Source organism: Garra rufa, chromosome 25 (assembly GCF_049309525.1).
Source record: "Garra rufa chromosome 25, GarRuf1.0, whole genome shotgun sequence".
NCBI lineage: Eukaryota > Metazoa > Chordata > Actinopteri > Cypriniformes > Cyprinidae > Garra > Garra rufa.
Genome location: NC_133385.1, coordinates 4,825,438 through 4,840,356, shown reverse-complemented (window position 1 = coordinate 4,840,356; position 14,919 = coordinate 4,825,438). Strand labels below are relative to the sequence as shown.

At 36.2% G+C, this 14,919-nt stretch overlaps 1 protein-coding gene across 1 annotated transcript in view; it reads left to right on the top strand.

Annotated features, from left to right (window-relative positions):
- LOC141301651 (integrin alpha-11-like) overlaps window positions 1-11,611 on the top strand; it is a 68,888-nt gene extending 57,277 nt beyond the window's left edge. Inside the window, exons 17-23 of the mRNA XM_073831847.1 lie at window positions 3,740-3,879; window positions 5,733-5,843; window positions 5,922-6,007; window positions 7,825-8,029; window positions 10,199-10,297; window positions 11,328-11,404; window positions 11,524-11,611. Of these exons, the coding sequence (XP_073687948.1) occupies window positions 3,740-3,879; window positions 5,733-5,843; window positions 5,922-6,007; window positions 7,825-8,029; window positions 10,199-10,297; window positions 11,328-11,404; window positions 11,524-11,611 (806 nt within the window). The remainder of the gene's footprint in view (window positions 1-3,739; window positions 3,880-5,732; window positions 5,844-5,921; window positions 6,008-7,824; window positions 8,030-10,198; window positions 10,298-11,327; window positions 11,405-11,523) is intronic.
- The last annotated feature ends 3,308 nt before the right edge of the window (window positions 11,612-14,919 follow it).

The window sequence follows — 14,919 nt, the reverse complement described above, 5'->3', positions numbered from 1 at the left end:
AAGGGCATAGAATTTAGTAGGAAAGCTCGAGACATGTCCCAATATTTATTCAGTGACTTTTAAATTGAATAGGTGTTAGCTCACCTGAACATTTTTGTAGATTTGTGACCCTGGACCACAAAACCAGTCATAAGGTTAAATTTTACAAAACTGAGATGTATACATCATATGAAAGCTCAATAAATAAGCTTTCTATTGATGTATGGTTTGTTAGGATAGGACAATATTTGGCCGAGATACAACTATTTGAAAATCTGGAATCTGAGGGTGCAAAAAAATCTAAATACTGAGAAAATCACCTTTAAAGTTGTCCAAATTAAGTTCTTAGCAATGCATATTACTAATCAAAAATTACATTTTGATAGGTTTACAGTAGGAATTTTACAAAAAGTCTTAATGTAACATGATCTTTACTTAATTTCCTAATGATTTTTGACATAAAAGAAAAATCAATAATTTTGACCCATACTATGTATTTTTGGCTATTGCTACAAATATACCCCAGCGACTTAAGACTGGTTTTGTGGTCCAGGGTCACATATTAGTAATCAAAAATTACATTTTGATATATTTATAGTAGGAATTTTACAAAAAATCTTCATGGAACATGAACTTTACTTAATTTCCTAATGATTTTTGGCATAAAAGAAAAATCAATAATTTTGACCCATACTATGTATTTTTGGCTATTGCTACAAATATACCCCAGCGACTTAAGACTGGTTTTGTGGTCCAGGGTCACATTTGTGTTTCATGTCTTCGACGTGGAAAACAGTTATCTTGGGGATGGAAATGTGGATGTTTTATTTGTGAACATCATACTTTGTTTGCTCATTTCAATTAATAAAACTGAGCTAAGCCAGTAGTAGTACTGACAGCGTCGTATAAACTTGGTTGAATGCGCAAAAAGCGGAGGAACAGACAAACTGATTCAACTGAGTAAGTCATTTACACTGGAACCACAGCGATTGATTCACATTCAAACTTGGGACTTTGACCATTCAGTTCAAGCAATTCACTAGCAAAATAAAATATTAAAAAAATGTTTATTTACGAATTTCAACATCGTTTGTAATGATTAAAAAAAAAAAGCATGTAGTGAAAACTGAAACTGAGATTTTTGAAACTCCTTCAGTATCTGCATTGCAAAAAGATTCATGATTTCAAAGCACTCCAGCCGGATCACGAATCATTTGATTCAGATGGGAACTATACGTGCTCAAAAGTTCCGATGTGAAACGATGATTTGCGAATCATTTGATTTAGATTGGATCTTTGGTGTGGGTACACAAATCATTTAATTTAGATTAAATCTTCGGAGCAGGTATGCAAATCTTTTGATTCAGATCGGGACTTCAGAGAGCATATCTTGAATCATTTGATTCAGATGGGGACCTCGGACAGCAAATCGTGAATTATTTGTTTTGGATCGGAAGCGTGTTTACGAATCTTTTAATTCAGATCGGAACATCGGAACTGGTTCGCAAATCATTTTGCGAATCGAAAGATTCATGAAACGTGCCGAAGTCCCGATCTGAAATTATGATTCGAGAATCATTATTTCGATTTGGATCAGAATGCAGAGCGCGAACCATTTAATTTAGATTGGATCTTTGCAGCGGGTACTCTTTTGATTTAGATGGGGACCTCGGCTGCAAATCGTGAATCATTTGATTTAAACCGGAAGCGGGTTGGTGAATCTTTTAATTCAGATCAGAACCTCGGACCACAAATCGCAAATCTTTTGATTCAGATTGGGACTTTAGAGAAGAGAGCATATCTTGAATCATTTGATTCAGATGGGGACCTCGGAAGCGGGTTTGCAAATCTTTTAATTCAGATCGGAACTTCGGAACTTCACACATTATTTTGTGAATTGAAAGATGAAATGATGGTTCGCGAATCATTATATAGATTGGAACTTCATAACGCGGATCGCAAATCATTTGATTTAGATTGGATCTGTGGAGCGGGTGCACAAATCTTTTGATTCAGATCGGGACTTAAAAGCATGTATCATGCTTCATTTAGTTCGGAAGCGGGTTTGCAAATCTTTTAATTCAGATCGGAACTTTTTTTCCTGATCTGCAATGATGGTTCCCGAATCATTATATGGATTGCGAATCATTTGATTTAGATCAGATCTTCGGAGTGGATATGTGAATCTTTTGATTCAGTTCGGGACTTCAAAGCAAGTATCAAATCATTTGATTCAGACGGGGATCTCAGACTCGGATCGCAAATCGCGAATCATTTGATTTCGATTGGAAGCAGGTTTGCAAATATTTGAATTCAGATCAGAACCTCGGACCGCAATTTGCGAATCATATACGTATCTTCGGAGCGGATATGCAAATTATTTGATTCAGATCGCAACTTCAGAGAGTGTATCGTGAATCATTTTAATTCAGATGGGGACCTCGGACTCGGGCCACAAATCGTGAATCATTTGATTTAGTTCGGAAGTGGGTTTGCAAATCTTTTTGTTCAGATCGGAACTTTGGAACAGGTTCATTTTGCGAATTGGAAGATTCATGATATGTGCTCCGAAGTCCCGAACTGGAATGATGGTTTGTGAATCATAATATAGATTGAATCCTCAGAATGCAGATCATGGATCATTTGATTTAGATCGGATCTTTGGAGCGAGTGCACACATCTTTTGATTCAGATCAGGACTTCAAAGCGCAAATCGTGAATCATTTGAATCAGAATCATTTGAATATATTTTCTGATTTCATAATTTCTTTTATTCTTTTTAAAAATTATTTTAATATTTTGTATTCATTTGTGGTTATCCTTCATTAACTATAATAACTTTTTTTGTAGTAAAACCATGGTTCAATTTTATAAGTGAGGTGTTGCCAGGTTAATAAAAAAGTAATACATTTAAAGGATGTATATGGAGATGAAGTTTGGACTTCTTTAGGATTAAAGAAGATGCTTCGGATAGTTTCCATAATTGTTTAGTTTGACTTTGAATACAGAAAAGAGATATTAGAACCAGATTTTTGTTTATGTATGTGGAATTTAGCTAGCAGGAAACAGCAGGAAAGTTATATTTTTCCTATATTCTCTTGAGTAACGAAACAATCCAAAGAAAACATCTTTAAAACAGAAAAAACCTGCACTTGACATAAATGAGATTGGATGAAACAAATCTGACCTAAATGTCTGCATGGGTACATTGCCAAAACAAGTGAATGACATCTTCCTTGGAAGAGTGACAAAAACAGCTACTAACTTCAGCGTCTGACTTTAATTATATAATTACATTCATAAGCTTTTTCTGTTTTATCCCTACCAATGTCAAAGCAACAGATTAATGAGTTAATCCAAATTTCATAAAAAGCTTATGGACGTGATTGTTTGTTTGTTCCTCACACAAAGCATCATATTAAATCAGAAGATACTGAAAATTGCCTGGTTGGTTTGTGTTTTACTGTACACTCTTAAAAATAAAGATTCTTTATTAGCATAATGGTTCAATCAAGACCCTTTAAATCCATGGAACCATACAAGGTTCTTTTTTCTGGAAAAAGGCAAAGGTTCTTTGGGGAACCAAAAATGGTTCTTCTTGGGCATTGCTGTGAAAACCCCCTTTGGAAAGCCTTATTTTTAAGTGTGTAAGGTGCATTTTGAACTGTATTTGCTCCTGTAAAAAACCATATATTAAAAAATGGGAGAATAAACAGAGATGTTGCTGTTGTTGACATTAATATGTTGTATTTTTGTTCAGCGCTGAGGTACAGCTTTGGTTTTGAGGAGAACGGTTATTTCCCCAGAGCCGTGTTAGACAGCACCGAAGACCCACAGCCAAGAGACGTCACCTTTCGACCAAACTCAGATTACTGCCAGAAAGTGTATTTCCACGTTCATGTGAGCCACTTTCTGCACATATTCATATTACATATTTTTTTTGCAAGAAATTAATACTTTTATTCAGCAAGGATGCATTAAATTGATTAGAAGTGACAGTATAGACATTTATGATGTTACAAAATATTTCTATTTCAAATAAATGCTGTTCTTTTGAACCACTTATTCATACTGCAGTCCCTTTTATCCGATTCATCAGAGAATATTGAAATCCAACTGTATCAGTTTCCAAATGTATTAGTGTCAAATAAATACACTGTAAAAAAAACTATTTGTTGATTCAACCAAATTTCTAATTTTAAGTTCAGTCAACTCAAAAAAGTTTAGTCAACTTAAAATGTTAAGTTGTACTAAGTGTTGTACAAGAGTTGATTCAATATAAAATTTTTAAGGCAGCCAGGTAACTTACTCAGCTTTTAAGTTTAACAAACCAAATTTCCAAGTTAACTCAAATATCTAAGTTGTCTCTTAGTACAACTTAACATTTTAAGTTGACTAAACTTATTTGAGCTGACTTAACTTTAAATTTTTATGGTGTTTAATAGTGATAATAATAATAAAAAATGTTTCTTAAGCAGCAGATCAGCATGTTAGAATGATTTCTGAAGAATCACAGTACACTGAAAACTGTAAATACATATTCGATTAGAAAACAGTTGTTTGAAATTGTAATAATATTTCACAATTATTACTGTTTTTACAATATTTTCAATCAAATAATTACAGCCTTGGTGTGCAGAAGAGACTTCTTTCAAAAGTTAGTTTTTTTGTAAGAAATTAATACTTTTTTCAGCGAGGATGCATTCAATTGATTAGAAGTGACAGTAAAGACATTCAAAATGTCACAAAAGATTAATATTTTAAATAAATGCTGTTTAACTTTCTAATTATCAAAGCATCTTGAAAACCAAATGTATCACAGTTTCCAAATGTATCGGTGTCAAATAAATACACTGTAAAAAACTATTTCTTGATTCAACTTAAAACAATTTCTAATTTTAAGTTCAGTCAACTCAAAAAAGTTTAGTCAACTTAAAAGCTCTTTGAGTTGATTCAACATAAAATGTTAAGCCAGCCAGATAACTTACCCAGCTTTCAAGTTTAACAAACCAAATTTTCTGTTAAGTCAACTCAAATATCTAAGTTGTCTCAAAGTAAAACTTAACATTGTGAGCCACTTGTGAACCACTTATTCATAGTGCAGTCACTTTTATCCATTTCAGCTCCTTTTTATGAATCTAGAAGCTACATTGATGTCTAAAAGGTTTTTTTGCAAGACATTTATACTCATATCATTCAGCAAGGATGCATTAAATTGATTAGAAGTGACAGTAAAGACATTTATAATGTTACAAAAGATTAATATTTCAAATAAATGCTGTTCTTTTTAACTTTCTAATTATCAAAGAGTCTTGGAAACCAAATGTATCACGGTTTCCAAATGTATCAGTGTCAAATAAATACACTTTGTTGAATCAACTTAAAATAATTTGTTACCTGGCTGCCTTATAATTTTAAGTTCAGTCAACTCAAAAAAGTGTATTCAACTTAAAATGTTAATATGTACTAAGTGACAACTTAGATATTTGAGTTGATTCAACATAAAATTTAAAGACAGCCAGGTAACTTACCCAGCTTTTAAGTTTATCAAAACAAATTTTAGGTTAAGTCAACTCAGATATCTAAGTTGTCTCTTAGTACAACTAAACATTTCAAGTAGACTAAACTTATTTGAGCTGACTGAACTTAAAATTTTAAGGTGACTGGAGTAATGATGCTGAAAATTCAGCTTTGATCACAGGAATAAATTACATGTTAATATATATTCAGATAGATAATATATATTCACACAGGAAGTGACAGACTACACAAGACCCCTGATCTTCACTGTTGACGTCGGCCTGCAGAACACAGATGAAGGGCCGGTTCTGGATGACGGGTGGCCCACCAGCCTGCAGTCAGAGGTCAGACACACAGACATAAACATAGATTGACAACACTTTGGTCTCGCATCCATCCAAATGACATGTTTTTCTCTCCAGCTTCCGTTCTGGAACGGTTGTGATAATGACGATCAGTGCATTCCCAACCTCATCCTGCAGAGCAGCTCTGACCTATTAGATCGCAGGTTTGTCCTCAAACGCACACTTTTGTTTTTCCTCGCACACTGAAACACAAGCTAGAACCACTAAACTTCACACTGGTCTGACTCGGGTTGCTATATCTTTTCGGATTTATCCGGTTTATGGTTTTTGTAAACCAGACTATCAAAACCACCAAAAATCTCATAGACTTACATTGGCAGAATGTTAAAAAGAGCCAACACCGTTCAAACTCCAACTGTCAAAATTCAAATTTAAACTCCCAGAATCCCTTGAGACTAAATGAAACTTACGTATTATTTCTAATCCTTTTACAATCATTCAAACTCATTTTATATTTATAATCTATTTAAATCATGTTAGTAATATGCTAACCATGCTAACAACATGCTATTAACATGCTAATCATGCTACAGACATGCTAGTAACATGCTAATCATGCTAACACCTTGTTAATCATGCTAAAGTCATGGTAGTAACGTGCTAATCATGTCAGAAACATGCTAGTACCTTGCTAATCATGCTAGAATCATGATAGTAAGATGTTAATCATGGTAGTATCATATTAGAAACATATTAAACGTGCTAGAAACATGCCAGTAACATGCTAGAATCATGCTAGTACCTTGTTAAACATACTAGAATCATGATGGTAACTTGCTAATCATACTAGAACCATGCTAGTAAGATGTTAATCATGGTAGTATCATATTAGAAACATATTAAACGTGCTAGAAACATGCCAGTAACATGCTAAGCATGCCAGAAACATGCTAGAATCATGCTAGTACCTTGCTAAACATACTAGAATCATGATACTAACTTGCTAATCAAGCTAGAATCATGCTAGTGCCTTACTAATCATACTAGAATCATGTTAGCAAAATGTGAGTCATGCTAGAACCATGTTAGCACTTTGCTAATCATGCATGCATAATAAACATGCTAGTAACTTGCTAATCATGTCAGAAACATGTTAGTACCTTGCTAATCATGCTAGAATCATGCTAGTAACTTGCTAATCATACTAGAATCATGCTAGTACCTTGCTAAACATATTAGAATCATGATACTAACTTGCTAATCAAGCTAGAATCATGCTAGTGCCTTACTAATCATACTAGAATCATGTTAGCAAAATGTGAGTCATGCTAGAACCATGTTAGCACTTTGCTAATCATGCATGCATAATAAACATGCTAGTAACTTGCTAATCATGTCAGAAACATGTTAGTACCTTGCTAATCATGCTAGAATCATGCTAGTAACTTGCTAATCATACTACTATCATGCTGGCAACATGCTAATCATGTCAGAAACATGCTAGTACCTTGCTAATCATACTAGAATCATGATGGTAACTTGCTAGTCATGTCAGAAACATGCTAGTAATACTTTAATCATGTCAGAAACATGCTAGTAACATGCTAGTACCTTGCTAATCATGCTAGAATCATGCTAGTAACTTGCTAATCATATTAAAATCATGCAAGCAACATGCTAGGAACTTTGCTTATCATATTAGTAACATCTATCTTTGGTAGATTGTATTGCCTTCAAAACATCCAAACTGTAAACTTTAAACTATTTCAGACTGAAAACAATAAAACTTTTTAAGACTTTTTTCAAACTTAAAGTTTGTCTCGACAAACTTTTTTATCTTGATTGAATTGTTGCTGGTGGTCTTTTCTCTATGCATTTACATTTTGAGAACATATTAACATATTGTGTTCCCTTCAATTTATTTCGAACATCTTCTTTACTTGGTCTTAAAAAGGTTTTAAATAGTTATGTTTATGTTTAAATAGTATATTTAAAAAAAAGTTATGTTTCTGTATTTCAGGCAGTTCTGTGGGCGTCGCGAGCGCTCCTCGTGGCCGCCGTGTGTCCATCAGAGGATGAGGACGAGCGGGGAGCGTTTAGTGGAGGCCAGCCGGAGGAAAGTTCTGGTGGAGGCGCGTTTGGAGAACCGAGGAGAGAACGCATACGGCACGATCCTGCACATCACGCATTCTCCAAACCTCCAGTTCTCCAGTCTGGTGGTGAAGGTTTGTTTTCAGGAAAAAACACCCTGACCTGAGTGTCAACTCGGGCTTTACCTGTATTTATGAGGGAGCATTAAAGGAGGAATTCAAACATGAGATGGAAGGGGTTGCTGATAAAGAGGCCAAGAGTGAAAGGAAAACCATGACTCATCCAAGGCCTGGTGAACTTCCTCAGTGACTTCATAGGCAGCTTCGTAATCTCAGTGGAACCTGATAAGTGGCTAAGCAGCACATACATGCCACACAAACAGCTTTAGAAGAAATAAAATGGCTCAACCAAGACTTAAAATGATTTAATATAATACAAAATAAGCTAAAACAGCTAAAATCTAATAATTAGATCCATTTAGGGGTTCAAGCGCGTAGCGTGTTCCATTTTTCAAGTGAGTATACAATTGTAGGCTGCACAATATTCGTATCATATCATATGATAGAACTTCTCATGCCGGACAACTTTGCCTCTAGAACCACTGCTGTCAATCAAATCATTTGTTAAATAATTGAGAAAATTTTTAAAAACATACTTTTGCGAACTAGTTTTAGTTTTTTTCGCCCGATCAGAACCAAACCAGTGCAGAAAGATTCTCTGGAGAGTGAATATCAATAATTATCAAAAAAAGTTGAACTTTCAACTCACTTTTACAAAGGGACACCAAAACGTTTGAAAGGGGCAAGGCCACTTTTAGTAAAATGCCTATAACTCCTAATGGAATGACCCTCAACTAAGTCAGAATACATATGTAAGAGCTCAATCTGAGTTTGCAGAGCTTAGATACTTGGTGGTGCTATTAGAGGGGGAAAAAAACATAAAAATGGCCATAATTGATCCTTTCAACATGAAAATTGGTGTGCACGGTTTTGATCCAAAGTGCCACAAGTGTCTATAAGGACATTTGTATATCTCAAAAAACACCATTGGCCAACGAAGTTCGAGCACCTGTTAGACAAGGTTAATTGAGGCTGATCATAACGAAACTTGGTGGGCCTGTTCGACTCACTGCCCCATAGGTCTGACAGAAATTTGAAAGAAATCGACCTGTGGGGGGTGGCGATATCACATTTTTCAAGTGCGTTTACAATTGTATGCTGCACGATATTCGTATTGTATCATACGATAGAACTTCTCATTCCAGACAACTCTGCCTCCAAAACCACTGCTGTCAATCAAATCATTTGTTAAATAATTGAGAAGATTTTTAAAAACGTACTTTTTCGAACTAGTCCTAGGTTTTTGCGCTCAATCGGAATCAAGCCAGTGCAGAAAGATTCTCTGGAGAGTGAATATCAATAATTATCAAAAAAAAGTTTAACTTTCGCAAAGGGTCAGAAAAACGTTTGAAAGGGGCAAGGTTACTTTTAGTAAAATACCTATAACTCCTGAATGGAATGATAACACATTTTTCAAGGGCGTAAACGATTGTACATCACACGTTTTTTTTTATGCAATATTTGTATCGTATGACAGAACTCCTCATTCCGGACAACTTTGCCTCTAGAACCACTGCTGTCAATCAAATCGTTTGTTAAATGATTGAGAAGATGTCAGAAACCTACATTTGCAAACTAGTCCTAGGTTTTTTGCTCATTCTGGAAAAAAACAATGCCGTGCAATTCTCTGGACTATGTCAATATTTATCAAAAATTTACCCTTTGGGAAGCTATAACTGGGTCGTTTAAAAAAAGGACCTGACCAAATTTACCCAAAATCCTATAAAACCTAAAGGAAATCTCAAAACCTCATGAAACCTGGTGAGCACATGCGATGGGTGATTCTAAAGAAGCATGCAAAGTTTTAAGGAGATATAACGCTATAATACTATAACAGTTAAAAAGGTCTCAAAAACACAATTTTTATGGTAAATGACCAAGATTTGCCAAAAATGCTTTTTTAAATCATTGATTTAGATGGGTACGGCCTTGCTAAATAATATGTAATGTCTTTTTCCTTATATGCTTAAATACCTTAAGTGCTTGAACCCCGGCAATCGCTGCTTGCAGCTATATTTTAATGTGTTTCCTTAACAACTGCCTGGAAAAGTCATGGAAGTTAATATAACTGTATGGAAATTTTTGATTTTGTCCTAAAATAATTGATCAAGTAAAATTTTTGATTTGATAAAAATAATTACAACATTTAAAAAATATATATTAATTTAAAATTTTGTTTTTCAGGCACCCTCAGATATTGCAATCGAGTGTCTGAGCTCCGACGATACGAGTCTCTACCGAACCTGCAACGTCAGTGCGCCGTTCATGAAGTCATTCGCTCAGGTGAGATGCCTTAAACCTGTAGGTTCTTCACAGCGATACCATAGAAGAACCATTTTTGGTTCCATAAAGAACCATTCAGTCAAAAGTTCTTTAAAGAACCATCTTTTTCCTACCTTTTCATAATGTGAAAAACCTTCTTTTGCCACAAAAGAACCTTTTGTAAAACAGAAAGGTTCTTCAAATATTAAAGGTTCTTTATGCAACCATTTAGACAAAAAAGGTTCCTCTGAGTCTATGGCATCATGAAGCACCTTTATTTTTAAGAGTGTAGTCTTCAAGTGGTAGGTGCATGGTTTAATAATGGTATCAGATGGCAATATACCACGATACTCAATAACCATATGCATTAGGCATGACATTTACAAGATAAATGCCTAAAAACATAATGCATGTCCTTTTTTCTCAGTGAAGATGCGGTTAAAATAACGGTGCCGCTTGATTGCTTGAAAAAACAAATGTCGAAAAACAATTTGAGAGCACACTGGAGTCAATCGACCACAAAACAGAAGCCTGAGGTTGTTAAAAACATGTCTATAATCCTCCTGACATCGACAGAAGCCACAGAATGGAAAATTCACCACGTAAAATCTCCAAATTCCCTTCATATGCATAATTGTTTATCCCTGTCTGAACGGGACTGTCATTTCTCTGCTCATTTTTCACATATTTTTACATGCCATGCATATTTGATCAATCTGTCTCTCAGTGGGATTGTTCCTCAAAGACTTTACAGGTACATTCTGTGTCTATTTGGTGTTTCTGTGTGGTTTCCTGTGCTCTCGCTGGGCTGGCGTCGCCCCCAGACTCTTTCCTTTGACTGCTTGGATTCCAGTCGTGTCTCTAGGGTACCTTCTGTTCAAATCTGGTCTGAAGCAATAGCATTAATCACAGTACCGCCAATTAGACGGCAATGAGAAATGCAGAAACCATAAACAACTAGAATAGAAGAACACTATGTCCTTAAGTCGTGTTTTGTGTTTCGTTTGGCTTCTCTGTTGTCATTCGTTCACGTTTTGTCTCATTCATCCAGGTGTATTTTCGACTGGAGTTTGAGTTCAGCAGATCTGTCTTCTTGAACTATGTCCAGATCACCTTGAGAGTCTCCAGGTGAGGTCGTGACCTTTGAACTGAGTTCTGACGATATATCTGAGGATTTTTTTTTTTTATTGATGAATAAAATTAATGTTGATGAAATTGTTATTAATATATTAATTGTTTCAATGCAGTGAAGGTGAAGAAATGTCTCTGGAGGACAACATCAATGACATATATCATAATCTGAAATATGAGGCTGATATTCTCTTCACAAGGTAATAATGTGAAACTCACAGATGTCCAAAAATTAAGTGTATATATTATATTATATTATATTACTATTGTAATGTGAAAATAATAATACTTAAACCTTGGCAATTATAGTTAATAAAAGCATTCATTACTTGAAATAAAATAAACTTTAACTGAAAAAATAAAAAATAAGACAGTGTACAAGAGGCATCATTGTGGAAAAAAATATTTCCAGCTTTTATTTACATTTGAACAAAAAGTGGTATGTCCAAAATTGTTCATACCCTTTGCAAACTGTCACAGTCTATGGGAAAATCCAAAGTTCTATACCATTCCAAATAGTCCAAGCTGTTCTAAAGCATCCTAATGACCCTGATTCATTGGGAACAGCTGTTTTAATCAACTCAACAGGTGAAAAACAGAAGCTCTCTGCTGTTGGTTTGTGGACAGTCATGGCTAAGACAAAGGTGCTCACTGAGGACCTGCGGCTGCGCATTGTGGCTGCTTACAAGTCAGGAAAGGGCTATAAGACCATATCTAAATGGTTTGAAGTTCCAGTGGCTAAAGTGCAAAGTATTATTAAAAAATACAAGACGTTCCGCACTGTGAAAAATCTCAGAGGACGTGGTCAGAAGCCAAAAGTGACACCTGTGCTGGCCAGGAGGATAGAGAGAGAGGTAAAAAAGAATCCAAGGATCACCACCAAGGCCATCCTGATGAATCTGGGCTCTGCTGGTGGCAACATCTCAAGGCAGACAGTCTAACAGACTCTGCACACCACTGGGTTACACAGACGCAGACCAAGGAGGACACCACTTCTCCAGATAAGGCACACAAAAGCCCATGCTCATCTGGACAAAGAAGAAGACTTCTGGTCTTCTGTTTTATGGTCAGGTGAAACAAAAATGTAATTGTTTGGCCACAATGATGTAGCCTTCATTTGGCGTAAAAAAAGAGAAGCCTTCAACCCTAAGAACACCATCCCCACTGTCAAACATGGTGCTGGGAACCTAATGTTTTGGGGGTGTTTTTCAGCCGGTGGACCAGGGAACCTAATCACAGTAAACAGCACCATGACAAAGGAGCAATACATCAAAATTCTCAACAACAACATCAGGCAGTCTGCAGAGAAACTTGGCCTTGGGCACCAGTGGACATTTCAGCACGACAACGACCCAAAACACACAGCAAAAGTGGTGAAGAAATGGTTAGCAGACAAAATATTAACGTTTTGCAGTGGCCCAGCCAGAGTCCTGACTTAAATCCAATTGAGAATCTGTGGAGGAGCTAAAGATCAGGGTGATGGCAAGGAGACCCTCCAACCTGAAAGAGTTGGAGCTCATCACTAAAGATGAATGGGCAAACATACCAGTGGAGACATGCAAAAAGCTGCTCAGCAATTATAGGAAGCGTTTGATTGCTGTAATAGCCAAATAGCCAAAGGCTTTTTTATTGATTACTGAGAAGGGTATGAATAATTTACTAAAATAACTAGGGATGCACCGAATCCAGGATTCGGATTCGGATTCGGCCGAATCCTGGGCTTTTTGACGGGGTTCGGTTTCGGCCGAACCTTAGATTTATTTTCCACCGAAACCGAACCCTAGACTTGCACTACGACGTCACACGGCCGTTGATTACGTGAAGGTGTTTAGGCTACATAGGACCCGTTCGAATGTAGTAGGCTGTAAGAATCTGAAAATGGAACTCGTAAGCAAAAAAAGTTTTGTTTGGCAGTACTTTCAACCAAAAGAAGGCGATTCAAGTCGAGCTTTATGTTCAATTTGCAATGCCAATTTGTCTCGTGGTGGCAAGGACCCTAAGCAGTACACAACATATCGCCGATGTTAAACATTTGCGTCTAAGGGGCCGTTCACATGTCGCGCCTAAAAACGCGTGGAAAACGCTAGGCGCGCTGCTTTCTTCCTTGTCAACAAAGCGCTCGGGCGCTTGCGCTCCGGAAGCGTCTGCCGTTTCTAAGCAACCATCCGCTGCGCTCTAGCTCCAAGCTGCGGAGCGCTTGCTGCATTCTGAAAAGTTGAGATGTTTTTATCTCGATGCGGCGCGGACGCGCCTGGAAAAAACGAGCGCTTCGCATCGCGTGCGCGTCGCGACCGCGTCGCTTCCATTATGCGCGCGCAAGCCGCGCATCTACATTTAAAATAACAAATTTGAGCGCGCAAAAGACGCTACATGTGAACAGCCCCTAAAACATCCAAAAGAATACGAGTTTTGCATGAAGGAATCTACAGACAGCAGCCAAAATGCAGCAACTTCAGGTACGGCAGCTGGACAGTCACAGCTAAAAACGTGTACAGTAATTAAGGATGCGAGTAGGATTCGGTATTCGGTTTCGGATTCGGCCGAATCTTAAACAGTGGATTCGGTATTCGGCCGAACCCCAAAAATCTGGATTCGGTGCATCCCTAAAAATAACACTGACTTAAAGCTTCAATATTCTAAAAGTTTTGATTAAAAAATCTTAATATTACTATTATTATTACTATTATTTGACTATTATTTAACTACAAAATTCAAATTAATGCACTAAAATAACTATAACTGAAATAAAATTGCTAAAAATTAAAAAATAAAATAATTTAAATGAAAATAATCGTCAACGATGACGATGACGAAATCATTTCGTTGACGCCACTTTTTTTCATGACGATAACGAGACGACGACGAGATCAAAATGGCTCGTTGATGACTAAAACATGACGAGACATGTGTGAGTTTTCGTTGACGAGACGAGAATAGACGAAAATGTTAGTGGGTGGTCCGTCAGACGTTTAAAATGCATGACATTTCCGCTTATTGTGCATGCCAATTAAAACTTAAAAAGTATCTGACGCTATGGCAAGCCGTTTTAGCATTAAATACTCTTTGCTATACTAGTATGGCAAGCCGTTTTAGCATTCCATCCTTGTTTGTCTTTTATGTTCTAAAACATTCCTTCATTATTGTAATTATTGGTGAAAATTGTCGATCCGGAGGCTCACATTGTGTTGAACTATAGATCTGCTATTTTCAGAACTTATAAGTGACACTACCCAACAGCAAAATACTTACTGACCTACATTAATTTGTTAAAAGACTACCTTTTTCCCTTTTTTTGACTAAAACTAGACTAAAACCTTTTTGACTTTTCGTCGACTAAAATTGGACTAAAACTATCACATATAGAAGTGACTAAAATTTGACTAAAACTAAGAAGCATTTTAGTCCAAAAGACTAAGACTAAGACTAAATCTAAGATGGTTGTCAAAAACAACACTGAATAAAAACAGAAAATGTAAAAAAAAAGCTAATTCAAAATTATAAAAAAAAAATCA